Here is a 27,589-nt window from a genome sequence, read left to right as displayed (position 1 = left end):
TCAATATCCCACAATTCTGCTGAGCATGCGTACTTGGATCTAAACTTTACTTGTTTTGAAAATAAAGTGTTTAACAAAGCAAATCAATTTGAGATTTACTCACGAGAACCGCTTTGATTTAATATAACATACATGAGACAATAAACAGTGGTATCGTTTTAACATGTCAAGTGCGGTTCCTGGTGGAAAAAAGGCCGCACTCTGCAGATATTTTGTCAGCACTGGCACTTGCACTTACGGAGACGAGTGCCAGTTTCTTCATCAAAATCCGCACACTTTTCAGCAGCAGCCGCAGCAACCGAGCATACCAAATTCATTTTTAAATGGGCCCACTCTTCAAAACGGACCAACTAATACAACTGATAATTTAGGTAATGTATTATTTGGAAATATCTGCTGAGTAAAGAAAGGAGATAAGTGGGTCAAGTCTCTTGCAACATTGAAAAAATAATTTATTTGCCTTTTTAATTGAAAATTTTATTGTGATCTCCGCGAAAAAAAACCAAACAAACAGCAAAAACCCCAACTAGTAAAGAAGAAAATTGAACTTTATAGCATATATTTAGTTCTTGTTATTTTGACTTAATGGTCTATGTTTAAAACTGCTGACAACTGCTGTGTATCATCACAGGGACCCAGCATAGTTCTGGCTTCCAAAACTTTATAAGCCGTTATTTAACAGTTTTGTTTTTCATCTGATGCAGCATTAAAGTTTTGGATTAGACCCGTTACCAAACCTTACCAGAATAACATAAGTTGATTTAACCTTATTTTTCACTTGCAAATACACTTGACCCAATCAATTCTTGTGCATTTTACGATAAAACAATTATTTTAACATTGTTCTATACCAATTAAAGTATCAAAATATTAATACCATCATTAAAATTGCCTATTTAACTCAATAACTGTAAAACATCAATTACACCGACTACAGTCGGCCATCATGACATTTAGGTGCCACGCAAGAACTCGTATGATGTCATTCGCAGGAACCGATTAGGATAGAGTCATGTACTATATTTAGAACATCTTTGTTGACATGATTTCAATATTTTTATTCAAGATCAAGTTTTTTATTTTCATTATTTTTTTAATACTTAAATATGATTTTATTGAATACAAAAGTCAGTAAATCACCTTTTTTCAATACAATGTATCTTTAAAAAAAGTAATTTTTAAAAATATTGGAAGCACATGGGTTCATAAAGGTCAATCTCGTAATCACGTGGTCAAAAATGTTGGCAATATGGCGGCCAAGTGTCGGAATTTTTACCTGTCGGAAACTATTAGGTAGTTTATGTTGGTAATAAGATTTTAATTTGTCCATCCTTGGCTTATCAACAGATTATATATAGTTTTATCAAGGTATGCTTCACTTTACTTCACGGCATGTTCGATGAATGAATACTAGCGTGTCAGATTCCTGGCACAATTATTGGTGGACTTTCCCTACAGGGTTGTCTTCAGCGTTCACGTCATGTCATAGCATATAAACGGGTACGCTGAAGACCTTAAGCTAGGACCCAGCACAGTGTTGGGATAGTATAAAAAAGTAATTCTAGAAAAAGATTATATTATATGTTATTTTGGTTTTGGAGTGATATATGTCGATATATTACCTGTCAAGATTTTATAACGGCTCGGGTGATACTTTATCTTGGCAGGTAATATATCCACATATATAACTCCAAAACAAAAATGATAATTTTATTACCCTTCCCCTGCCGAGTTAAGACGATTTTAAAATAAATAATTGCTACTTCAAATGAACCGTCGAAATAAGATTCCTTAAAGGTACCCATTCACCCCAACATGACGTCACATAAATACATGAGGTAGTTTCTTTCGAACCTAACAAATGTAAGCAAGAGAAAAGGAGTAGTCTGTTGAACTAGGGGTGCAACGATACAGCCAAACCCGTATTGCGATATAGACAGCCTGTATTGCGATACGTATTGTGGTACAGTGTATACTAAAATAATTAAAGAAAACAGTAAAACGTAAGCTATTTTTCAACTCTTCTTATTATTCTTTTAGAACACATACATGTATCTATAGAATGAATAAGTACCCTGTGTCCTTGAGGCTTTTTAAATGTTTTTCTTAAGAAATATCAACATACCCCACACGTTCATTGTACATGTTCGGTATAACAGTTTCAGAAAAGTATGTACGTGACAGTAGGTCGTATCTAGGGTCTAAAACACGAATCATATCCTTAAATACATCATTTGAGACAACACTAAACGGTCGAAGATCATTAACAATGAATTTTCCGACGGCTTGCGTTATGTCCTTATACCGCTGACTTGTAGGCTTGTATTTGGAAGTCTGCCCAAAAGAACTCATAATTGTAGGCTGCTTTACGGTTGACGCTGTTGCCGCGATCAAACTAGTACCAGAATTGCATGCACCTTGTTGCAGATTGATTTTGTGGTGTCGAGTCAAATGTGTATTTAGATTTGTGGTCCCTCCGCTGTAGCGAATATCCATCTTACATTTTTTACAAACGGCTATGCCGTCCTCAATTTTTCCTGTAGATTTTCTTTTTTTTTAAGTTGAAGTCCACCCATATTTTACTTTTAGCTTTCTCATTTTCAATTAGTTCAAAATCTTCTTTTTCCATTTTTTTTATTTCAGTTAATCAACAATTTTAATCAGTCCTAACTTAAATTGCGTAACTGTAAACTGTGTGTAATTTAATAAAGCGTGATCAAAGCCGCACTCTGAAAATGACGTCACACGATTCTGCTACTCACGCGGTAAGATCAAAGAGCTTCGTCAGGAAAAGTTCGCGGCGGCGTTTCTTTATACATCACAGGGATCGACTAGTGTCGGCAATCTTTTCATGTTTCATTGATGTTTTGTTTTTGATGTCGTAAATCGTTGCTTACTGATTCAAAATTGAAGTTTCTACATTCATGTTATTTCGGCATAAATATTAAAGAAAAAACCGCAATACAGGGCAGCTGCACCGCGGTACATATCGACCCGAGACTGTATTGCAATATACCGGTATATCGTTGCACCACTATGTTGAACGCACTTTTTATACGCCTGTTTGAAAAACGGGACGTATTATGGGAACGCCCCTGGCGGGCTGGCGGGCGGCGTCCAATTTTGTCCGGAGCATATCTCCTACATGTATGGAGGGATTTTAATGAAACTTCATAGAAATGTTCACCACTATGAGGAGCAGTGTCGCGCATATGAACCAGGTCTCTAGGTCAAAGGTCAAGGTAACACTTAGAGCTCATTGAAAAATGCTTGTCCGGAGCAAAACTTCCACATGTATAGAGGGATTTCAATATTACTTGGCACAAATGTTCACCATTGTGAGGCGGAGTGTCGCACGCAAGATTCAGGTCCTTGCGGCCAAGGTCAAGGTCACACATAGAGGTCAAAGTTCAGATAAAAATATGAAGATGTGTATATGGACCATTTAGTCATCATTTATTGAGGGATTGTAACACAAATGGTCATTATCAAGACTATGGCTGTGATACATATAATTTAGGTCAATATATACAAGGTCAAGGTCACTAAAGATGAAATATCCAGATTTTGTCCGGAGCATATCTCCTACATGTATGGAGGGATTTTAATGAAACTTCATAGAAATGTTCACCACTATGAGGAGAAGTGTCGCGCACATGAACCAGGTCTCTAGGTCAAAGGTCAAGGTCACACTTAGAGCTCATTGAAAAATGCTTGTCCGGAGTAAAACTTCCACATGTATAGAGGGATTTCAATATTACTTGAAACAAATGTTCACCATTGTGAGGCGGAGTGTCGCGCGCAAGATTCAGGTCCTTTCGGCCAAGGTCAAGGTCACACATAGAGGTCAAAGTTCAGATAAAAATATGGTGATGTGTATATGGGCCATTTAGTCATCATTTATTGAGGGATTGTAACACAAATGGTCATTATCAAGACTATGGCTGTGATACATATAATTTAGGTCAATATATACAAGGTCAAGGTCACTAAAGATGATGAAATAACCAGATTTTGTCCGGAGCATATCTCCTACACGCATGGAGGGATTTTAATGAAATTTCATAGAAATGTTCACCATTATGAGAAGCCATGTCACGGAGCATATCTCCTACATGTATGGAAGAATTTTTATAATACTTTATGGAAATGTTCACCACCATGATATGTATTGCTCCATGCATGATCCAGGTCAAAGGTCAAGGTCACACTTAGAGCTCATTGAAAAACGCTTGTCCGGAGCAAAACTTCTACATTCATAGGGGGATTTCAATATAACTTGGCACAAATGTTCACCATTGTGAGGCTGAGTGTTACACGCAAAATTCAGATCCCTGTGACCAAAGTCAAGGTTACACATAGAGGTCAAAGTTCAGATAAAAATTTGAAGATGTGCATAGGGACCATTTAGTCATCATTTATGGATGGATTGTAGCACAAATGGTAACTATCATGACTACAGGTGTGACACATTTAATTTAGGTTAATATTTGCAAGGTCAAGGTCACTGGAGATGATTAAATATCCAGATGTTGTCCGGAGCATATTTTCTACATGCATGGAGGAATTTTAATGTTACTTTATAAAATTGTTCACCACCATGAGAGGAGTGCCCTGCACATGAACCAAGTCTCTAGGTCAAAGGTGAAGGTCACAGTTAGAGCTCATAGAAAAACGCTTGTCTGGAGCAAAACTTCTACATGCATAGAGAGATTTCAATATAATTTGGCACAAATGTTCATCATTGTGAGGCTGAGTGCCGTGCATTATTCAGGTCCCTGCGACCAAGGTCAAGGTCACACATCCTGTGCATATCTTCCCTACTGATTTGTTTTAAGGTTCATTTAACAACACAGTGCCAAGGATAAAAACTTGCTTGCTAGATAACACTTATCCATAATGCCCCCATCTCAATCTAAAGCTTTCGTAAACGGGCGTATTTTGTGACTATGGCACCCTTGTTTTGAATAATTATCAAGCTTTCACAAGGTCATATTTGTTTTCAATACTAATGAGAATATGTATCATTACTCTATTTTGGTAAATATTTATCATTTGACAGTTAAATAGTGCTTGTAAATCGGAATTTACATTGCGTAAAATCAAACCGTACGCGCATCGCCACAGCGCATGTTGCTTACAACGTGGGGTACCCAACGGGGAAATTTAGTGTGTATATTACCCATCTGGCTCGGTAATATCAATTTCTTTCAAGTGATCAATATCCAATCAAAAAGGCGGAAAAAATCTCGAAGGGTAATAAATACTTAAATAAATATTTCGGATATAATATCGTATTTTTGCTAGGTCGAGTTATTGCCAAGCTGGGAAAACCTGGGTTTTCCCGGTCGGTCAATACTTTGCCAACCATGTCAACGTCTAGTGATGTCATTTAGCTGCCAATTGATATATAGTTTTATATGATTTACATATAAATGACTTTACAATTTTGACTTATACTGGACTAGTGGTATTCGGCTGATTTGGCGAGTTCAACCCCTTGTCTATATATTATAATTATATACATTATATTTTTTTTTCTAGAATTACTTTTTACACTATCCCAACACTGTGCTGGGTCCCTGTGGTGTCGATTAGGAGTTCTGGTATTATAAGGGCAAGCTTAAAACTTTAAACATTTTTATGATTTAGTATATTTTCTATTACCACATTTTTACTAACCTTGGTTATATGATTGTTTGCAATCATATAAATGTATTTAACTGTCATTGATAAAAGCATTATCAATGTATCTTCAACATTTTTTGTTGATCAGTAATCTTTACATGTTTGAAAAACTTGTTATTTTTACTAATTTATTAAATGTATAGAAATAATTAATTATGAAAATTTACCCCCAAAACATATCAAGGGCAGTTGTCCAACTCCAGTTTAAAACTAATAATGGACATATTTCATAGCAGTGATGAGAAAAAAATCATGCCATTGGCATTTATATAAACAAGATATATCATAATTGTATAAACAGAATAATTATGTTTTTAATGAAATGAGGTATGGAACTAAATTTAAGACAAGTTATTACAAGTAACTATTCATCTATAGATATATTGTTTTTATTTGTCAGCTTATAAAGTTATATGTCACCAATATACTTTGCACTAAATCAATGACAGCTGTAGATTTAATGAACATGTTCTATTGTAGAAATGTTTTTAGTGAGTTTTGAATTTATAGTAATGTTTTATAATTATTGAAGCTTTATAATTACTATTATTTCTTATTAGTATTATTAAGAAATAAAATATGTTAAAACTTTTCTTCCTTATGCAGGTATGCCAGTCCAGGATAGCACAGGAAGCAATGGTGACCAGTTCTTTAATGCCACTTTTTCTGGAGCTGACAATGCTCCAGAATTTCAGCCATTTTCTGTAAGTAGATTTAGTTGTTGAATTCTATAGCCTTTGTATTGCCTTTTTTACTCTTCTGTTCTTGACAAAGAATGAAAGACATGTAGAGTGAACCTAATTTGTTTTATATGGTCAATTTCTCATAATCTGTAGGCATTGATTGTACTGCATAACATTTAAAAGGAATATAAGGCCTCTTTCTAGTTGTGCAAAAATTTGATTGATCTGAAAAATCCCCAAAATGTGAAGATTTACCCACTACTAACTCAACTTCTTATTGAACTAAGATTTGGAAAGTTTGAAAACTGTCATTAAAAACAAGTTACGCTTCTTTTCTAAAATCAGGTTTTGCTGTAGACAAAGAGGTGAAAAATGGAGCACAGCACAGTGTCTTAATAAGTTAACAATATCTTGTTTATGGTAATTTTTTTAAATAAAAGCAATGTTTTTCTATTGGAAGTTTTAAATGATAAAATCAGTATTGATTTGAATGGTTTAAGATTTGTTTATGACTTCAGCAAAGACCAGGACCAATATCACGTCAGAATAGGAGCAGTGTTGGTATGGTTGGTAATGGAAGCATGATGTCAAACAGTCCCATGTCTCAAGCTAACAATACCATACCCCAGCAGCCTCAGCAAATAGCTAGCCCATTCAACAACTCAAGTATGACCCCAAACAAGGCACCGATCTCACAGAGTACTCCTCTCTCCCAACAACAGGTACCAAAGTTGATGTGATTGATTTTGTGTATCTCCTTCACAATAGATTGGATTATTCTTAATGTTTGTTTCATTTTACGCCTTTTCCCAACAGTAGTTCAGTTATTTAGGCGGGTAGTTTCCTATCCATCGTTCCTGGAGAGTACACCAGTACTAGACTACATTCCTCCGTGCTAAACTACCAAAGCTTCTCCCGGTGATCAAACCCACGCCAGAGAGGTAACTGGATTAGAAGTCATCAACTCTAACCCCTCGACCACAGAGGCGGTTGGATTATTCTTAATGTAAAATGTTTAAATAAGTTATTAAATGATATATCAACACTGAACTAATACATTGCACACTTAAGATACTACTATATTTTTGTGTTTTTATAGAAAGTATTTTTGTATTAGGCTGTCTTACCACCACCACAGAATGGTCCTGTTTCTAGTCTGATGAATAATGGGCAGCTTCCACCAAATATGAAACCATTTATGGGTAATAGCAGTGGGTATGATTCAAGCATGACAAGTGAATTTTCTGCCCTGAATCTCTCTATCCCATCAACTACTAAGGTAAGTGACAAATTGGCCAATAATTGTTTATAATTAATATAAAATTCCTTAGCAGTACCAAAATTATTTTTAATATGAAGATGGTTCAACTGAAAGCTAATTATTTTTGCAAAATTTGCATTCTGCATAGCTAAAGTAATCATATTTCATGCTAAATAAATGTGCAGATTTTACAGACATGCTATTTGATTGCCTGAGGAAGCTATCCAAGTAGCTTATGGAACGTTGGTGGTTCTACTCAGGAGCGCGTTCATTTTTGCCTGAAATAATACATAGAAGAGCACCTGAGGTCATTCTCCACCAGTATGGTTGGAAAGTCGCCGTATAACCTTTACTGTGTTGGTAAGCGATGCAAAACCAAACCCCCCCTAAAAAGATTTTTTACCTTATATACAAGTATTAAGTTTTTATTTTAACCACACTTGTACTCTTCTACTATTTGCTTGCAGGGAGGTAATCCTATGGTTTCTGAGTTCATACCAAAGCTTTCACACAGTTCCAGTTCCCCAAATTTCTCGAGTTTTAACAACATGCCTCCTCCAGGACATCAACCACCTAACACAAGTGCTACTAACCATCTTGGAGGTAATTTTTTTACTTGCTCATTTTGAAAGCCTTTGTTTTAAAGGGCTCAATGCAATATTCTTTCTAGTATTTATACTCAATCTGCCATATTAGTACCAAGTTTTCCTATATAGCTTTTAAGATAGAATGAATTGTTACTTTGTTCATTATATAGGGAGAAAAGATTTTGTTTTGGATTTAAGTCAGATTTTTGATATCATATTTCATTCTGCCTGTGGTATTCAATTAAAAACTATGTTTTCACTTTGTTTTAGGGTTGAATATCACATCTAGTTCAAGTCCCAATCATAGCCCGAGATTATCTCCCAATAATTCACCACTTATGATGAGAAGAACCGGATCACCAGTGGCACCCCTGAGACAGCCTAAACCCGCAGCAGGCAATATGGTACAAGAAAATGTTGGTGGCACTACATACTTCTACAATGCTGAGGATTTTACTCCACAAAGAGAGGGTATTGTAAGTGTCTGACTCTCACATTAAACCAACATTGCTTATTTTCTAACAATAGCAAAAACTGCCATGGATATCATATTCATTTTGTCATTGAAAATATGGCCAAGGTCCAATATTTTTCTTGATGTTTAGATATTTAACCAGGTTTTCCGAAGGAAAAAACTGGTTATTAGATTGAGGTATGTCGGCGGGCGGGCGGACGGGCGGGCGTGCGGACGGGCGGGCGGGCGGGCGTAAACAATTTCTTCTGTGCGCAACTCCTCCTACATTTCTCAACGGATTTTGACCAAACTTTCACAGAAGCTTTGTCATCAAGTGCCCTGGCGCATTATTGTCGGGGTTTTGCGATTAGATAATATTTGACCTAATTATGGCCCTTTGTTTTTTTTCCTTATATAAAATATATAGTGAACAATTTCTTCTGTGCGCAACTCCTCCTACATTTCTCAACGGATTTTGACCAAACTTTCTCAGAAGCTTTGTCATCAAGTGCCCTGACACATATTGCCAGGGTTTTGCAATTGGTATATATTTGACCTAATTATGGCCCTTTGTTTTTTTTCCTTATATAGAATATATAGTGAACAATTTCTTCTGTGCGCAACTCCTCCTACATTTCTCAACGGATTTTGACCAAACTTTCACAGAAGCTTTGTCATCAAGTGCCCTGGCGCTCACTAAATTCCCATGTTTCTTCCAAGACATCATTCAAGTATTTTTTTAAAATTGTGAACATACTTTTCTTGATATCGCACAAAACACCACACGCCAATATTGTTGACAAAAGAAAATGACAAGAGACGCAAAAATGCAAAAATTAAGCAAAAATAAAGTACTGTTTACCTTTCTAAAACATTTGGGAAAAAAAGGCGAATAGACAACATAGAATTTCTCAATCATTTTTGTTTGAGGAATATTAAAAAAGCCATAATTCCTCCTAAAAGTTCAATTGAAAACAAATGCCCCTTCATGACAAAGCTTCTGTGAAATATTTTGCTGAAAACCTGGTTGCATCGCATTGCGATGTTCCTTGTTTGGTCTTATTTTAGTGGCTATAAATTTGCTTTTATTGCATGTATAGAATTGAAGGATTTTCAGATATATGTTTAATCAATAAATAATTGTATATTAACTTTCCAGTATCAAGTTTAATCCCAGCATTGCAATAATAACTTTTATTGATATACTATATTGATATTTAATTGATTGATTGATTTATTGATTGATTTAAACATATTTATTCAATATAACATTAAACATGTGAAAAATTAATTGATCAATTTCAGCAACTGCCAAACTTCACTATGTTCCATGGTCCCCCACCACATATTGCCCACATGAAAGTGAAGTCAAACATGCCACAATTCTTCATGCCCGATGAACTTAAGGTGGAGATCTTGAACAAGAGTGCAGTCACCATGGCACAAATAGACCTGGGACAGAATATTGGTTAGTTCTTCATGCTTATTTTTAACCCGATTTTTTTCTACAAAAAATTCTTGTTTAGAATATTGGTTAGTTCTTCATGCTTATTTTTAACCCGATTTTTTTCTACAAAAAATTCTTGTTTTTAGGTTGCTCAATGTTGGTCACTGAATGTTGACAAACAAGCTGTGTTTAAACAATGCCTTCTGAATACATACCCTACATTTCCCAAGGGATTTCATCTCAGTTTTAACTAAATGATTTTCATCAAGAACTCTGTCACATGTTTTTCAGCTCTTTGTGATGTGGTCATTTTTATACTGCCTGAAGTTAGATCATATAGTTGCAGCCTTTTCCTACTGTCTGTCTGTCACACTCTAGTCCACAGGATACCTTGATAAATATGTCATAAATTTGATTGTAATATCTTTCATGTGTTGCAGCTCAGACTGGAATATAATGAAAATATGTATACAAAGGCTATCAATAGAAACTATGTGTATTGCTTATGATGTGTTCAGAAGTTTCTATCAGTTTTTCTGAAATTCCAAATTTGAACTTTTTTTCCCCCTCTCAGTTCAAGTGGAGTTGGTGGCATTCCCAATATGAATTAATGACAGACAAAAGGCATGCTTATAAGAGATAAAAACTTATATTAAAATTTACCAACTAGGTAAATAAATGATACTAAAATTTACCAATTTTATATTTTAGATATTCCAGCTGAAGTGGATACATACAGGAACTTGTTCCCATTGGAGCCTCCCCCTGATAATCCGCATCATAAATCCAAAACATTTGGGTACCCTACCACTTGTTACAAGGCCCTCAATACAAAAGATGGTCAGACATACTGCTTGAGGAGAATTCATGGTAAAGTAATACATATATACATTGTAACTTACTGTTTATTGGTCTTTTTGTTTTGTGAGTAAGTTAAGTTTTACACCTTTTATTATTCTTGCATAGCAGACTGGCGTTTCCGTGTGTTTTACCCATGCCGGAAATTTCATCTGGCATGGGGGGTGCCAGATGAGTCGCGTGCTGTACAATGGCACGCTTAGGATGACGTCATTTTACCGTTATGAATGAAGTTGCAATTTCATACGCTGTTGTAAGAAAATAGTTACGACTGTAATGTTATAAATTTCCGTTGAAAATAAAGATAAAGAATTTAAATTATAATGGAATATTGTAGAATATGCAAGAAAAAATATCTGACATATGTTTGCGGTTCGGATCGGAATATCCGTCCCTCGGTAACCCGCCCATGGGCAGGTCACCTCGGGACGGATATTCCGGTCCGAACCGTAACATATGACAGATATTATTATTCAAAGAAATTTGGTACTAAAATTCACAACAATAATGTGAGGTTATGTGAATAACATAAACACTGATTTGGTGGAAAAGCAAGGTTTTGCGCCAAATCTACAACAAATACAGTTGCAGATTTCCTCTCATTATGTAGAATATGTTCCATGATTATCGCACTTTGTTATATATTTAACAATATCTATGGGGCGTCCGTGGCAGAGTGGTTAAGGTCGTTCACTTCAAACCACTTGCCCCTCACTGCTGTGGGTTCGATTCCCGACAGGGACTTTGGATTCTTTCATGTGAGGAAGCTATCCAGCTAGCTAACGGAACGTTGATGGTTCTACTCAGGTACCAATTCGTGCCTGAAATAATGCCTGAGGTCTTCTTCCACCAGTAAAGCTGGAACGTCACGATATGACCTATACTGTGTCGATGTGACTTTAAATCCAAAACAAAAAAAAACAAAACAATATCTATTCATACCATGCACATTACTACCGTTTTCAAATCTGTTAGAGTGTACATCTTTTTTAACAATGGCTAATTTGTTCATAAAAAAAGTTATATTCATAAAATTTCTCTGCAGGATTCCGCTTGGTTCATACTAAATGTATGACGTTAGTTGACATGTGGAAGAAAATGTTTCATCCTAATATTGTACAGCTGAGAGAGGTGTTCACTACGAAGGCATTTGGTGATCATTGTAAGTAATACATGTAAACACAACAAAATTATTTCACATTATTGAAAGGGAAAACAATATTTAAATACAAACTTAAACTGGTTTTCGTGTAATTTGTAATGAGTTTTTATAGAAAGGTTTTGCTGCACTCTAGTGATGTAGTGATGTATGCATAATGTAAATATCTTTAAAGAAAACTCATAATTATATTATACTTACAGAAAATTGATCTTTTGATATTAATATTTAAGTCATTGCAGCTTGTTGCAAATGATTTAACGCTAAAATCTGGCCTTTTCACTGCTGAAATACACTTTAGCCAGGACGGCTAATTCATCTCCTTACATCAATTTATATATATACAATTTTGAAACAAAAACGTCAGAATCGTTAGAAAAGTGATATTTTTCTACTTGTGATCATGATTTCTGTCAAGTGTGTGGAAGTATTACTCCAACACTGTATGAGTTAAATCCAGTAGCTTCTAAGATAGCTTTTTTATGTTAACTTTTATAATTATGTGATTGATATCTGTTATAATCAAGTGAAGAAGTAAGTGCTAACCTAAGACTGAATGTTTTAATTCAAATGTCAATTGGAATTTAATATGAAGATAAAAGATCTATTTACCAATGTTTTATTTCTATTCCAGCGATTGTGTTTGTATACGATTTTTATCCATTAGCGGAGACATTATTATTGAAGCACTTCAGTCATGCCCACCACAATAGTCATCATAATCCATTTATGGATTCATCTGCCCGACCTTTCAGTGCAGGGAAAGGTAACTCTAGTAGAGGTAGGTCTTCTACTGATCAAAATATATAGCAAAAAATATCTACCGATTTTAAACAACTATAATATTTATTATAGAATTTTATTGATAATTCTTGAACTGTAGTAAAGAAAAGTATACCTCCCTTATTTATCCTGTTAGTAAAAACAGGTTATAAAAGAAGAATGTCCATGAAATATTAAAATGAAAATAAATTCTATAGTTTGATTTAAAAACATCCTTTTTAGCAGACTTCCCGAAAGTTGAAAAAAACTGTCAGACATTCGGTCTGACAAACCATGAAAATCTGTCGGACCGAAACAAAATCTGTCGGACCAAATAAAATTGTTCAAAATCAAAGAAAAACTTGTGTTTGTATTTCTAAGACACTTTTTGTTTTTTATTTTTTCGCCGTAAAAATCGGCACAATCCGTACAGCGCATTTTCATCTCCTCCCTGTCATACAGCAATGATTCATGGTTCTGCTTTTATTTTTCATTAAATTTTGTCTCAGGTCTAGTATTTTCATCCTTTTATTGCTGTTCTGTGCACTCTTCTGACGTAGATTTTCGGTTTTTCCAAGGTTTGGCACCTTTAGCGACGCCATTTTGTATACATGCGGCTTGGATAAAAGCCGGACAGTCGGACCGATCCGGAATAAAAAATTGTCGGACCTGATCAAAATTTATCGGACATGTCCGTCGGACCGACGTATTTCGGGAAGTCTGTTTTAGACAATCATAAGTCATAGTTAAATCATGATTACTTTAGTGTGCTAGATTATTTGCACAGGTTCATCTTGATAGTTGGTTCTTTTAAAATACTGTATAGAAGGGTCCTTTGTGTTTTGTTACATTAGTAAAGAGTAAAATTTACCATTTCATATAAACAGTGTTTATGATATGAAAACTCAACCAAAGACATAATTACTATTATGCTTATACAGGTGGTACCTCTGGGCCTCGGCAGCATGCAGGATTACTCCCTGAGAGCCTTATATGGTCATATGTTGTACAGTTATCATCATCACTGCGGGCAATACATGCAGCTGGACTCTCCTGTAGAACTCTTGACCCATCGAAAATCATCATTTACAACAAATCAAGGTAATGTGAAGTTTTTATATTGTTTTTTGGTTTTTTTTAAGCTCACCTAAGCGAAAAGTGCTCAGAGGGGCAAGTTGTCTTATCAGTTGTCCTTGACCTCAATTTCTTTAAACTAAATCTCCTACACTACACTGTGGATTTTGACCAGACTTTACAGGAATGATTCATAGGTGATTCTCTGTAAAAGTTATATTTATAGCAACTGTTCCATTCTGGTGCAGATGTAGGTCACAAGAGCTAAAATATGGCCAGTAGCATTACATACAAAAGTTATATAAACTGTGTTAGTTGGTCAAAAGTGTCCTTTTGTAAAACTGCTATGCCCAGAGCTTAGAATAACATGTAATTAGAGAATCTTATGTAAGTTGTCATTTTATACAGATTACATACTCTTTCTCGAAAAGTTGTAAAAAAATGCTGTCCATCGTCTAAAGAAAACGCATGTTAAATCATAGAGAGATTGAACTGTAACATTTTAACGAGGTTTATAAGCAAAGCATGTTTGATGTAGATATAAAATTATTATTAATTATAAAAACCACTAACATGAAAGTAAACAAAACTGATATTGTATTTTTGTGTGTTGCAGATTACGATTAAACTGTTGTGGAATATTTGATGTGTTGACATTTGACAATAATCAGAGCAACCCTATGGCTTTAACTCCACACTATCAGGTTTGTAGCAGTCAATATAACACATTTAAATCATAGTCATTTGGTATGAATAATATGGCCAAGTGCCTGTGTGGGTAAAATTTGAAAGGGAAATAATCATTTTTTTGATCACCAAACTTTGTTATACACAGTAGTCTTTCTTCTCAAGTCTTTGACAGGAACTGTCCAAGATTGTCTCCCTTTCACTACCATAGCTCTTTTCAGATGTAAAGAAAATAATAAGATTTTCTGACATGTAAGAAAATAGAAACAAAAAATCAAGCCATTTTTCTCATGAATCAATGAATGGATTTTCTTAATCTTTTACTGTAACATACTTGGATGAACATGTATGGAGATTGGAATATATCTCCTTTAAATAATAACTGTGAAAGCAATTTAAATCCATCTTGGCTCTGATAACGCTATTTTATTTTATTACCAAGACACCTGCAAAATCCTTTGTTGAATAAGGTATAAATTAAGAGTGATTCACATTTTCCTATTTTTGCAGCAGGAAGATTTGATATCTCTGGGTAAAGTTGTTTTGGCTCTGGCATGTAATAGTGTGATGGCCATACAGCGAGATAATCTCCAGACATCAATGGAACTGGTTGCCAGGAATTACTCCGCTGATCTCAAAAATCTCATACTGTATGTATATTACTGTTCTTTAATTATGTAACAATTAGGTCATGTTATTAGCTTGTCTGTGTCAAAGAATTAGTCAAGCTATAATGATCGCTGCAGTGTCATCGTCATGCAAAAACTTTAATGTAGGCCATTATTTAAAAAATTTAAAAGGTATCAGTTTGAACTAATAATGACAAGAGTATATTTTCAATTAAGGGGTTTACTTCTGAAAGCTATGTTTTTGGAGTTATGCCCCTTTTGTAACCAAACATTTCTATCAAAAGTTGTTATTTTAACAGACAAGCTTTAACACTGCATGTGGTGCTTTTGTATGTGTTTTCTTTCCAGTTTTGTGTTTCTCTTCACTTATGTGTACAAATCTTTCTGGCTAAATGGTTCAATTCTATAGCCTCAAATACATAGAAATTGCTATATTTCATTTGGTACTGTTGCTTGGAAGTGGTTTTATAAATGCACTTGTCTATAAAAGGCATCCTTATAATTTGAATGGTTGCAAAAATTTAGTTGACACTTGTACAAAATACAGTTATATTCCGGAAGGAATATTTTGAATTTTAATTTGCTTACTTTCTTCAATTGTTTATGACATTATAAATTTCTTTTTCTCCCTGTTATTTAGGTACTTGCTTGGTAACCAAAACCGTCCTCGTAGCATCAATGATATTATGCCAATGATTGGGGCAAGATTCTACACACAGTTGGACTCTGCGCAGCTTCGCAGTGATGTTATTGAGACAGAATTGGCTAAAGTAAGAAACAAGATTACATTACATAATTATAGCTGTTATAGAGATATTAGAGTGTTTTTATTGTCAAACATGTGCCACATTATGATGAGATAATTATTGTACAGTAGTCAATTTTATTAAGACCAATGTATTCTTATTTCATGTTTAAGAATAAGTTTCGGTAAAAGGATTTTGTTGTTTTGAAGAAAATCATTTAATTTCTTCTTGGGGAATTGAATGAGGGTATTGAAGATGGTACTGTCAAATATTTTTAGTTAACATTTATATCATGTTAATTTTATTGTATATTTCTTTTACTTTACAAATATAGGTATATTTTAAATTTCAAGTGTATTTATTTCAGGAGGTAGAGAACGGCCGTTTGTTCAGATTATTGTGTAAACTTGGAGTAATCAATGAGAGACCAGAGTAAGTATATTTCATCACATGTTTGAAAAATTATGAAAAAGCAACAGCAACGGAATGAACACATTGAATTACATTTTCATTTTATAATTGCTTTCCTTTAATTTAATTTTAAAGTTAAATTATTTTTTTGTCAAAGTTAATAAAACATAATAAATTGATTGATGTTTCTTCAAGGTTCAATTTAGACGATTGTATAATTGCTTTTCTTTATTCTAATTTTAAAGTTAAAGAATTGTTTGTGAATTTAATGAAACCTACTTAAATTGATTGATGTTTCTTCAAGGTTTAATTTGGACAATTTTATAATTGCTTTTATTTATTCTGATTTTAAAGTTAAAATAATTTTGATAAAATTGATAAAACATTCTATAATTTATCGATGTTTATTCAAGGTTTAATTTGGACCCACAATGGTCAGAGACTGGAGATCGGTACATGCTGAAGTTGTTCCGAGACTACGTGTTTCATCAGGTGGACGAAAATGGGGCACCTTGGGTCGATATGTCACATATTGTTATGTGCTTGAATAAGGTTTGATATTTTTTCTGTGATATAAAATATGGTTGCCCATGACATACACTGTGAAAGAATTTTATGGTTATCAGGTCCCGAATTGCATTTATTTATTATTTTATATTGACTGAATCTGAAATTGCAATTCTCGTTTTTGTGTATTGAAAATTTATTGGGAAGTTGCTACAAAAATTGAACTAAGAGAAAACATGCTGATATTTATCAACCAATTTTTTAAGTTTTAAAATATTCAGTTGTTTCTACTTCTGTATTTTAGATTGATTTCCAAGATTTGTCTCCCTTGCATACATTTTCTAAGCAAATGTAAATTGTAAACAGTTTTGACTTGTACTATCTCTTATATGTGACCAATTATGTGTATGAAATTATATGTTGGTAGTTAGATTATCTCCCTTATATTTTAGTTGGATGCTGGTTCTCCCGAGAAAATTAGTCTGATGTCGAGGGACGAACAAAATATCCTAGTGGTGAGCTACGCAGAGCTTAAACAGTGCTTTGAGAATTCATTCGGAGATATTCTTAATAGTGCACACACCAGCGGAATTTCCTAATTATGTGATGACACATTCTGCCAGTGAAACAGGAAAGATATTGAAATAATCTGGTTACGTTACGAAGCGTACTATGATACTAATATGACATATATAACTCTTTACCTAGTATGCTTTAAATGACTGTGGGCATTTTGTTATTTTAATTTGCCTGTATTGTTGACTATTAAGTATAAAACTGTTAAACATTGTCAGTTTTACACCTGACTATATAAAGTATAGTATTTGTAAGTGTAACAGTTGTAAGAAATGTTGTTATAATAACACAGTGAGATTTGTGATTATGTGAAAGGCAGCTCCACTTATCCACAAGATACAAGGATTTGTTGGGTTTTTTTCCGTGGCTTCAAAGGATATTCTGCCTTGCAACGCTACTGGAGTACAAGGTGTAAACAACAAAAAATCAAAAGTCTTTTCTGTTGTATTTGAACTTGCAGTATAAACTTGTTTAAGAGGTCTTCAGAGTACAATGTTAAAGGTATGAAATATTTTGAAAAAAAAAGCATTTAAATGATGACCTAATTACAAACTTGGCTTAAAGAAGGGAAGGCCAGAGGAACAAGTGTTCTTGCTGGATGTTAACACCAGTTTTGTTATGTCATTTTTCTGCTCAATGAATTTGAACGTTTCATTTCATTTTCGGGTAATGATTTTGACTGCCCGCTGATACCCACATCATGATTTATTTTCATACGTCACATTATTTTTAACTTTGTAAATTACTAGTTAATTTATTTTTGTGGTATAAAATTGTACATTATATGTACATACGTGCATGCTGAATCTATGTATATAGTATTAAAAGTTATTTTTCTCTTTATTTTTATTTTTTTGTTGACAATAACAAATGAAATGAAATTTATTTTGAAACCAAAACTGTTTTTTAAGTTGAAACCTTATTGACTTGCATTTCTGAAATATGTGTTGAATATTCTGTCAGTTTTCATAACACAAACATGAATTAAGCCATCGTTAAATGAAGGGATTTCAATATCAAGATTACAAAGTGAAGCATTGATCAGAATAGGGTGGTCAATCTGCACTAAAATTAATGACAGTCTGTCTGTATGCTGATGTTATAGGTAAGCCATATTTGTTGCTATTGGTGGTCAGGTTAGTAGATGACGGTGATGAAATGATCAAGACAATGTATTCAGCACATATATTAGGCATGTGAGTGTAAAATCAGGGTGTTGTTTTCATGATCTGATCCTACAAGCTGCCTAATGTTATAATATATGTGCATATATTTTAATATTTGAATGAATGTTTGTGAATATGTTAACACATGGTTGTGAAACCTTTTTTCATTGTATGAGTGAAAATCCTTCATGTATTTTTTATAGTACAAGTAACAGAAGACTTACAGGAATGTTTGTTTTTGTTTTTCAAATACGTTTTTAAAATGTGAAAAATTATGAGATAATTGAAAGGTGAAATGCTTTATTTCTTTCATGACACAATAGTCAGCTGTGAAATATAACTATAGGTATTGATTTAATATTCTGAAAGTCAATTACCGTGGTGATGTTGTTGCATAATTGGGAGAGTTGAGACGGTTAGAAATAGGATACTGCTGTAACATTCCAATAAATCATGCTCATGTATACATATTGTAATCATTATTTTTATTAGTTAATGGACACATTTTATAATAAAAATAATTGAGCTGTGTCATGACAAAACCAACATAGTGCGTTTGCAACCAACATGGATCCAGACCAGCCTGCGCCTCTGTGCAGTCTTTTAGGATCCATAATGTTCGCTATCAGTTTCTATGCTTGTAATAGGGTTTGTAAGCGAACAGCATAGATCCTGATCAGATTTCGCAAATGTGCAGGCTGGTCTGGATCCATGCTGGTCGCAAACGCATTATGTTGATTTTGTCATGACACAGCTAATTATTCGTTATTTCAACAGTCAACATACAGCCAAGGTTTATCCATCATTAAGTACTCTTTTAAAAGTGAAGAGACTTATAAAATTTAACTTTATATTATGTTGTATTATTTAATACATAGATGACACTACATTTTGTGTTTTAAGTCAGTAATATACTTAAGTTAGCCAAAAGTTAACACGACAAAGTGTGGAGTTATCATATTTTAACAAAATTATTACGGTAGATACTAGCCAAAATGTTGTGAGGGTTTTGTTTTCATACGTTTTCTTAGGTACTTTCTTTCATATTCAAAAACAAGATTGCCAAAAAAAGTAAGAAGCAAAACTTAAAGGATTTGGCATGATGAATAATATTAGTTAATACATGTTGTTATTTTATTGTTATATTCAGGTTATATTCAGTCTTTTTTTGCTCATAGAAGTCAGACAGTTTTATTGGTTTTCATGAGGGTTGTTGAAATATCTTTAAAAAAAGAACATTTAACATTTCACTCTATAGTTTTAAAATATGTTTCCATGTCTGTGAAAATCAAAATAAAAAAGACTGCTATTTCATTTTATGCCCATGAATGAAAAATATAAAGATATTTTAATTAATGAATGTCAGTGAAAGATATATTTCATATCTCACTGATTTAATAGTCTTTCAATAAGAAGCACAGATATCATGTTGAATATAGGATTTTTACACCAGGTGAGGCTATATCGTTTTAATGTCGTGATTAGACTGATGACCAGAGTTCTTTAATAGGCTGACCGTTTCAATGAAATAACTCACCTGAAAGTAAATGAAAAAAAAAATGTTACTGTGTTGTGAATTCAACATAAGCTATGAATTGTTTTAGATATGTGCTAGTCTGTTATGTTTTTGCATAATCATATAATTGTTTGTTCTACTTAACCGTGAGTGTTTATTACTTTTTGTTTTATGGGTTTTTTTACAGACAAAATTAAAATGTGAACACTTTTATATGTGTTCCAAGTATTTTTTTTTTATTTTTATAAGAATAAAAAAATTGTGATAACAAAAAAAATAAAGGAAAAGTATTTCATAGTATATAGATTTTTTGAAACAAAACAATAACACTTGTTACTTTTTTACACATGTAGAAAATTGTAAGAATTCAGAAACATATTATTTTGTCACAGTCATTGAATTCTACCTTAAAGTACCGTACAGGAAAACAGAAATATTCAGTTTTGATTGAGGATTTTTGCTTTATTTATACAACACTGTCAATTTCAAGTTTTTTTTTTGTTTTGCACTAATAATATGCCATTGTTAAGTGTTACTTGTTGAAAAAAAGTTTGAAGTGCAATAATACGTACCAAATTTGTTATCTTGAAAGTGTGAAAGAGAAAGAAAGGCTGGACTTATTATGTAAACAAAGGTAGAATATTTTGTGATCATGTTTTGATCAGGAGACTGCATGTTATGATGTGATCATTGTTGATATGTTGTGATCATAAGATATTTTGTGATCATTATTGATCATAAGATATTTTGTGATCATTTTATTGATGGGTGTTATGATATGATCATTTTAAAAATAATATGGTGTTATGTTTTGATAATGAGGGAGCATGTTGTGATCATTTTTGATCAGGAGATATGTTAAGATCATTTAATTAATGGCTGGGTAACATGTTGTGATCATTTTTGATTAGAAGATATGTCAAGATCATGTAACTAGTGGCTGTGTGGTATGTTGTGATCATTTTGATCAGTAGAAATCATGTTTTGATCATATCTACAAGGGAATTATATGTTGTAATCTAAAGATATTATTTTGTGATTATAAGATGGCATTTTTAGAAAGCATACAAGGCTGAGAAAATGCTTAAGTCTTCTATTAATAAGTTGTATGGGAATTTCATGTTCTGATTTAAATGAATTTTCTGTGAACAATCTTGAGGAAATCAATTTGATCAGAGGCATTTAGATATTCAATAGATATTTGAGCCGCGTCACGACAAAACCCAACATAGTGCGTTTGCGACCAGCATGGATCCAGACTAGCCTGTGCATCCGTGCCGTCTGATCAGGATCCATGCTATTCGCTTACAAATGCTATAACAAGTAGAGAAGCTGATACCGAACAGCGTGGATCCTGATCAGACTGCGCGGATGCGCAGGCTGATCTTGATCCATGCTGGTCGCAAATGCACTACGTTGGTTTTGTCGTGACGCGGCTCATTTATACGTGATTTTTTGGATCAATATGGTGAACAGACATAAACCTGAAGGTTGTAATGTGAAAGGGTAATATTACAGGTAATTATATAGTGCTGATGTTGTAACAGTGGTCAAAACTGATCATGATTGGAAACTTTTTCCTTCCTTTTTTTGTCTTAAGATAATCTGGACAAATTGTTATTTTGATCATGGTATTTGTAGATTGTTGAAATAATGGTACTGTTGTGTCAATGGTAGTCTTCCAGTAATATGTGGAAAACTGCCGCTGTATTTTTACTGTGATTTTTCAAATTTTAACACCCCATTCATTTTTTTCATGGAAAACATTTTTTAAGAAACTTTATGTAAAAACGTCAGATTCAAATTTTAAAGAACGATTTTTTGTTAGTTAACATATCATTTTAAGTAATATTCAATTATGTCATCTGTTAGTGTTACAATCACCAATATATAAATTATGTTAAGAATTGGAATGAATTATGGATAAATATTATAATGAAATTGTTTACATGTTGATTGGATTGATCCAGTGTTAAATCATGTTATTATTCATAACTGTTCACAGCATCTGTTTAAACTCAGGAAGAAAAGAGAGCGTATAACAACATAATTGTATCATAACTGTTGCATTGAGATAAATTTGAGCCGCGCCATGACAAAACCAACATAATGGGTTGCGACCAGCATGGATCCAGACCAGCCTGCGGCGCAGTCTGATCAGGATCCATGCTGTTTTTGCTATCAGTTTCTCTATTTGTTATAGGGTTTGTAAGCGAACAGCATGGATCCTGATCAGGCTGGTCTGGATCCATGCTGGTGGCAAACCCATTATGTTGGTTTTGTCATGGCGCGGTTCAAATGTCTTTCATCCTTATTTTTTAAACAAGCACTTTTCACTTTCCTTAAAACTTTTTTTCTTAATTTTTAGAGCCGTCTTTTATTTTTGAAGATATTTTTTTTCTGTCAAGTTATACAAGAAGCTGAATCTACACTCTGTAAGTTTTTATCTTCATCATTTTGTTTAGGAATGTCACGTTTAAAAGAGTATAGTTGATTTTTAGCTAAAAACGGGTTAGGAAACACAATAACCTGCAAGTATCAGACAAAGTGCCGATTAAGAAAAATATTCTTAGCGTTCAATAACAAGGCAAGACATTCTATTCGTATTTAAGATGTTAGAACTCATATATTTTCTCTTTACTTGTATGTTCCTCTCTTATAGATTAATTAGGAAATTGAAATATTTAAATAACATGTATGTGAATAATAAGAAAGTTACAAAAAGGTAATTCACCGATTTGCACAAAATGCCTCGAGTACAAAATGAATAAATTTAGAGAGGAGCTTAACATAACAGCATTATTGTGTATTTTGAATCTTTTTCAAAAAGTTAAAGTTTTTATTTACTGATAACTTAATTGTTTACAAGGTTTGATAGTCACTGTAAAATACTTGCTGTAACTAGGTACATTAACTAGGTACATTAACTAGGTACATTAACTAGGTACATGTTATTGTAAGACATTTAAATCTCTTAAATATCTACTTTAGCATTATGATTCATACTAACAAAACAGGATTGTTCAAGAAAATGATTTTGTTACGTTGTCTTTTTTTTTTTAATAAACAAGTTTCTTTAATAACAGTATCATAGCAACAGATATTGCTCATAAGGAATGTACCTACGTATGTGTTGACCTATAAGCGTGAATGAATTGTCTATCCTTTGTGTACATGCAATATTTTTAATAACGTCATGCTGATTTGTGTTAATGTATTTCTGTTTACGTTCTTACTATTATAAAAAAAGGAAAGGTTATTTGGTTTGAAAGGATCGTTTCATGTCTGAAAAAAGTATAAAAGTTAGAAGATATTTGTCCTATGAATAAACATATTAATTTTTGTTTTTATTGACCCCTCTTTATGTATGTGTGATTTTGTAAAACACAAATTTGAAGTGGTCACTTAAAACTATGTTTAATTATGTTTTTATTCGAACAGGTAATTTTTGACTGTGCAAGAATCTTTTTTATTTCCCACATTAAGTGATGATTTGTAATTTATTAAAGTACACATTATTTTATTAAATATCTAGATCACGAAAGAGAAATATATTAATACATACAGCATTTTGGTAAAATGTACATTTGAAAGATTATTTTTATGATGATAAAAGTAAAAATCCCGAAATAAAAATAAATAAAACTCTTTGAAAATGATTGTGTGTTCGAGTTGTTAATTAGACAAATTTTATGTAATTATACCCCCGAAACAAAGTTAAGGGGGGTATATAGGAATCACCCGGTGATCGGTCGGTTGGTCCAGAGGTCCATTGCATTTTCCTTGACCGGAACATAACTTGGAAACTAATGGTTGGAATTCAATACAACCTCATACAATGGCCAAGGACATTGAGAGGAAGTGCAGTGCACAAGAACCATAACTCTATCTTGACTTATTACAGAGTTATTGCCCTTTGATACTTTTCTTTGTCCGTAGCATAAAGAAAAAAAACTGGTTGGAATTCAAAACAACTTCATACAATGGTCAAGCACAATAAGAGGAAGTGCAGAGTACAAGAACCATAACTCTTATCTAAAGTAATTATTGTATAGGCTCTTGTTTGTTTCAATAATCACCAAACTTGGTCACAATGATTTCCAAGGAATTGCCTTGTGTAAGTTCAAACATGGGTCATCTCTGATGAAAAACTAGATCAGGGAAGCCATGTATAGAAAAATCTTGTTAACAATCTAGTGGCTTACTGTTCTAGTCCAAATATCCTGGAAATTTTTAGAAAGTTTTTTTTAATGATTTCTAGCCAGGTCCTCTGAAGTCCCCTGTTATGAAATGTTGATGTATTATGACAGTATCGGATACAAAAATTGTGTGACTGATGTACGATTAAACCTGTGTAAAAATTGATTTGGATTCGTATGGGAGGGACAGGTTGAAGCCAATCGTAAATTATTTATAGTGCAATATGAACAGTGTCTTAAAGACCAGTTTATGCAAATTTGGTAATTAAAGTGTCTAGACAATGTAAAATTAAATCATAATATTATGTTTAAAATATATTTCTGTTATAGATATTGACATGTATAGAAAGTGCTTTGCTAGTTTTAGAAGCTCATCACATTGTTTAATCAGGTTGAAAAGGGTAGACATTTTAATATTGATAGAGAACATCGTGATTGTAGGTATTGTGAATCAATGTTAGAGGACGAATATCACTTTCTTATCGTGTGTTCTTTATATGCAGATCTACGTTCAGTTTATATACCATTGTATTTTTATCAATATCCGAATGCTGAAAAGTTCTACTTTTTGATGGCAACTCAAGACGAGTCTTTGATACATAATGCCAAAATATAGAACAACCTTGTTTTGGCACTTATAATAGCCTACCATTTTCGTCAAAATATTCTTGAAATTGGTCAGAAAGGTTGTTTTGATGATTTCTAGCGCAAGTTTGAATATGGGTCATCTAGGGATCAAAAACCATGTCACACACACCAAATATGAAATAACCTTGTAAACATTCTAGAGGTTTCATTATTTACGCCTAATTATTCTAAAAACATGTATGTTTTGTTGATGCTTTAAATGGGATGGTAGAGTTTAATGAAAGCTAAGATCTGTTGCCAAGTATTGTCAGAAAAGTTGTTTGGATGATTTCTAGCTTAAGTGCTAATGTCAGTCATATGAGATCAAAAACTAGATCCTAAAGCCCAAATATGGAAAAACCTTGTGAACACTACATTGGTTACATATTCAGCTCAAATATCTTGGAAACACGTGTGTTATTATATGTCATCTGGGATGAAGATGAGATGTTAAAAACTAAGCTCCCTTGCATAAGTGCTCTATTATTTGTCATCTGGGATGAAGATGAAATGTTGAAAAACTAAGCTCCCTTGCATAAGTGTTCCACATGTATACATACATGTGATATCCTGGTGGAATTTTAAAAATTACTGACCCATGTTCGATCTCATCCGAGCTATTACCTAGACAAGCATCCTGACAAAGTTTGATGATGATTGAGACAATCCATTCAAAAATAACAAAGTTACAGCCAATAATAGCAAGAACAAGCAAAATTTGGACGTTTGACCTTAAAGGTCAAGGTCATTTATGGATGAAGATCAAGGTTAGTGTGGTCTACTGAAAGGTCTTGCCCAAAGGGTTGTTGTGGCCAAGTATGAGACAATACACCAAGAACTAAAAAAGTTATGATCCACATACAAGTTTGCGGATGGCAACGGTTGATTTTCCTTAAATGTGTATAGCAAAAACTTAAAAAATCTTATTTGAAAAAACCCAAATAGCTAGAGTTTAGTTATTAAGCATAAAACATCTTCTAGTGAGAGTCTACAAAGTTTGTTCAAATAAAAGCCCTGGGGTCAAATTGGCCCCGCCCCGGGGGTCATTGATTTTCCTTATATGAGTATAGCAAAAAACTTTAAAAATCTTCTTTGAAAAAACCCAAATAGCTAGAGTTTAGATATTAAGCATAAAACATCTTCTAGTGAGTGTCTACAAAGTTTGTTCAAATAAAAGCCCTGGGGTCAAAATTGGCCCCGCCCCGGGGGTCATTGATTTTCCTGATTTGTGTATAGCAAAAATTTAAAAATCTTCTTTGAAAAAACCCAAAGTGCTAGAGTTTATATATTAAGCATGAAACATCTTCTAGTAAGTGTCTACAAAGTTTGTTCAAAAAAAGCCCTGGGGTCAAAACTGGCCCCGCCCGAGGGGTGTCATTGTTTTTAACTATATGTGTATAGTAAAAACTTAAAAAATCTTCCAATGAGTTAGAGCATAGATGTTTAGCATGAAACATCTTCTTATGAGTGTCTACCAAGCTTGTTCAAATAAAAGCCCTTGGGTTAAAATTGGCCCTTGTTTTGTCATTGTTTTTCATTATATGTGTGTAGTAAAAACTTAACATCATGAAACATCTTCTAATGGGTGTCTTCCAAGCTTGTTCAAATAAAAGCCCTGGGGTTTAAACTGGCCCCGCTCTGAGGGCCTATATACAAGTGAGTGACCTCAGGGCCATCATGGCCCTCTTGTTTACTGTTACTTCTTTATTTCGTAAGGGATCAACCTCATACTTCAAATATATGTACTTTATCATCATCCCCATCTTTTGTGACAAGGTTCATAACTCTAGCACCAAAATTTTCAGATTTATTTCCACTTGAACTTAGAATTTTCCTTAAAAAATATTTTTTTTTTACTGTTACTTATTTATTTCTAAAGGGATCAACTTCATACTTCAAATATATGTACCTTATCATCATCCACATCTTATGTGACAAAGTTCTTAACTCTGGCACCAATATTGCAAGAATTATTTCCCCGTAAACTTAGATTTTTTTACTAGAAAAATGTTATTTTTTACTATAACTTTTTTAGCTTTAAAAGTATCTACCTCAAACTTCAAATACTTATTCCTTATCATCAATTACATTTTATGTGACAATGTTCATAACTCTTGAAGCAATATTTGCAGATTTATCTCTCTTTGAACTTAGGATTTTCTTTAAGAAATATTATAACTAAATCTTTACTTTTTAAGGTATCTACTTCAAACTTCAAATACATATTTCTTATCATTACACACATGTTGTGTGACAAGGTTCATATATAACTCTAGCGTGACTATTTCTAGAATTATTCCCCTTGTTCTTGGAATTTATGTTAACAAATGTTATTTTTTTACTATAACTTAATACATAATTATACATAATTGATTTTTCTTTCATAGTTTGTCCTCCTTACTGCGTCCAGTATTTAATTAGTCGAGCTTCGCTGTCTCCTGTGACAGCTCTTGTTGCTTCAATTGTCACCAAACTTGGTCACAATGTTTGCCCTAGGAATTCTTCGGGTCAAGTTCAAACATGGGGCATCTCGAATCCTGTCACAAAGTGGT

At 33.3% G+C, this 27,589-nt stretch overlaps 1 protein-coding gene across 2 annotated transcripts; it reads left to right on the top strand.

Moving 5' to 3' along the window:
• Positions 1-14: 14 nt before the first annotated feature.
• Positions 15-23,870, top strand: LOC132717201 (PAN2-PAN3 deadenylation complex subunit pan3-like). Of its 2 annotated transcripts, none has more exons than XM_060700621.1 (17): positions 15-371; positions 6,295-6,392; positions 6,890-7,093; positions 7,489-7,650; positions 8,100-8,235; positions 8,490-8,695; positions 9,979-10,141; positions 10,832-10,990; positions 12,024-12,140; positions 12,772-12,918; positions 13,841-14,000; positions 14,590-14,677; positions 15,174-15,310; positions 15,930-16,059; positions 16,403-16,467; positions 16,860-16,998; positions 17,406-23,870. In XM_060700621.1, the coding sequence occupies exons 1-17, from the start codon at positions 164-166 to the stop codon at positions 17,550-17,552; spliced, it is 2,466 nt and encodes an 821-aa protein (XP_060556604.1). In that variant the 5' UTR covers positions 15-163; the 3' UTR covers positions 17,553-23,870. The 2 variants fall into 2 exon arrangements, with proteins under 2 accessions (XP_060556604.1, XP_060556603.1); XM_060700620.1 differs by having other exon boundaries at positions 15,171-15,310.
• Positions 23,871-27,589: the final 3,719 nt, after the last annotated feature.

The sequence above is a fragment of the Ruditapes philippinarum genome, unplaced genomic scaffold (genome assembly GCF_026571515.1).
Source record: "Ruditapes philippinarum isolate M1 unplaced genomic scaffold, ASM2657151v2 ctg136_1_1_1_1, whole genome shotgun sequence".
Taxonomy (NCBI): Eukaryota; Metazoa; Mollusca; class Bivalvia; order Venerida; family Veneridae; genus Ruditapes; species Ruditapes philippinarum.
Note: the sequence above shows the minus strand (reverse complement) of the source record. Positions and strands in the feature narration are given on the sequence as shown.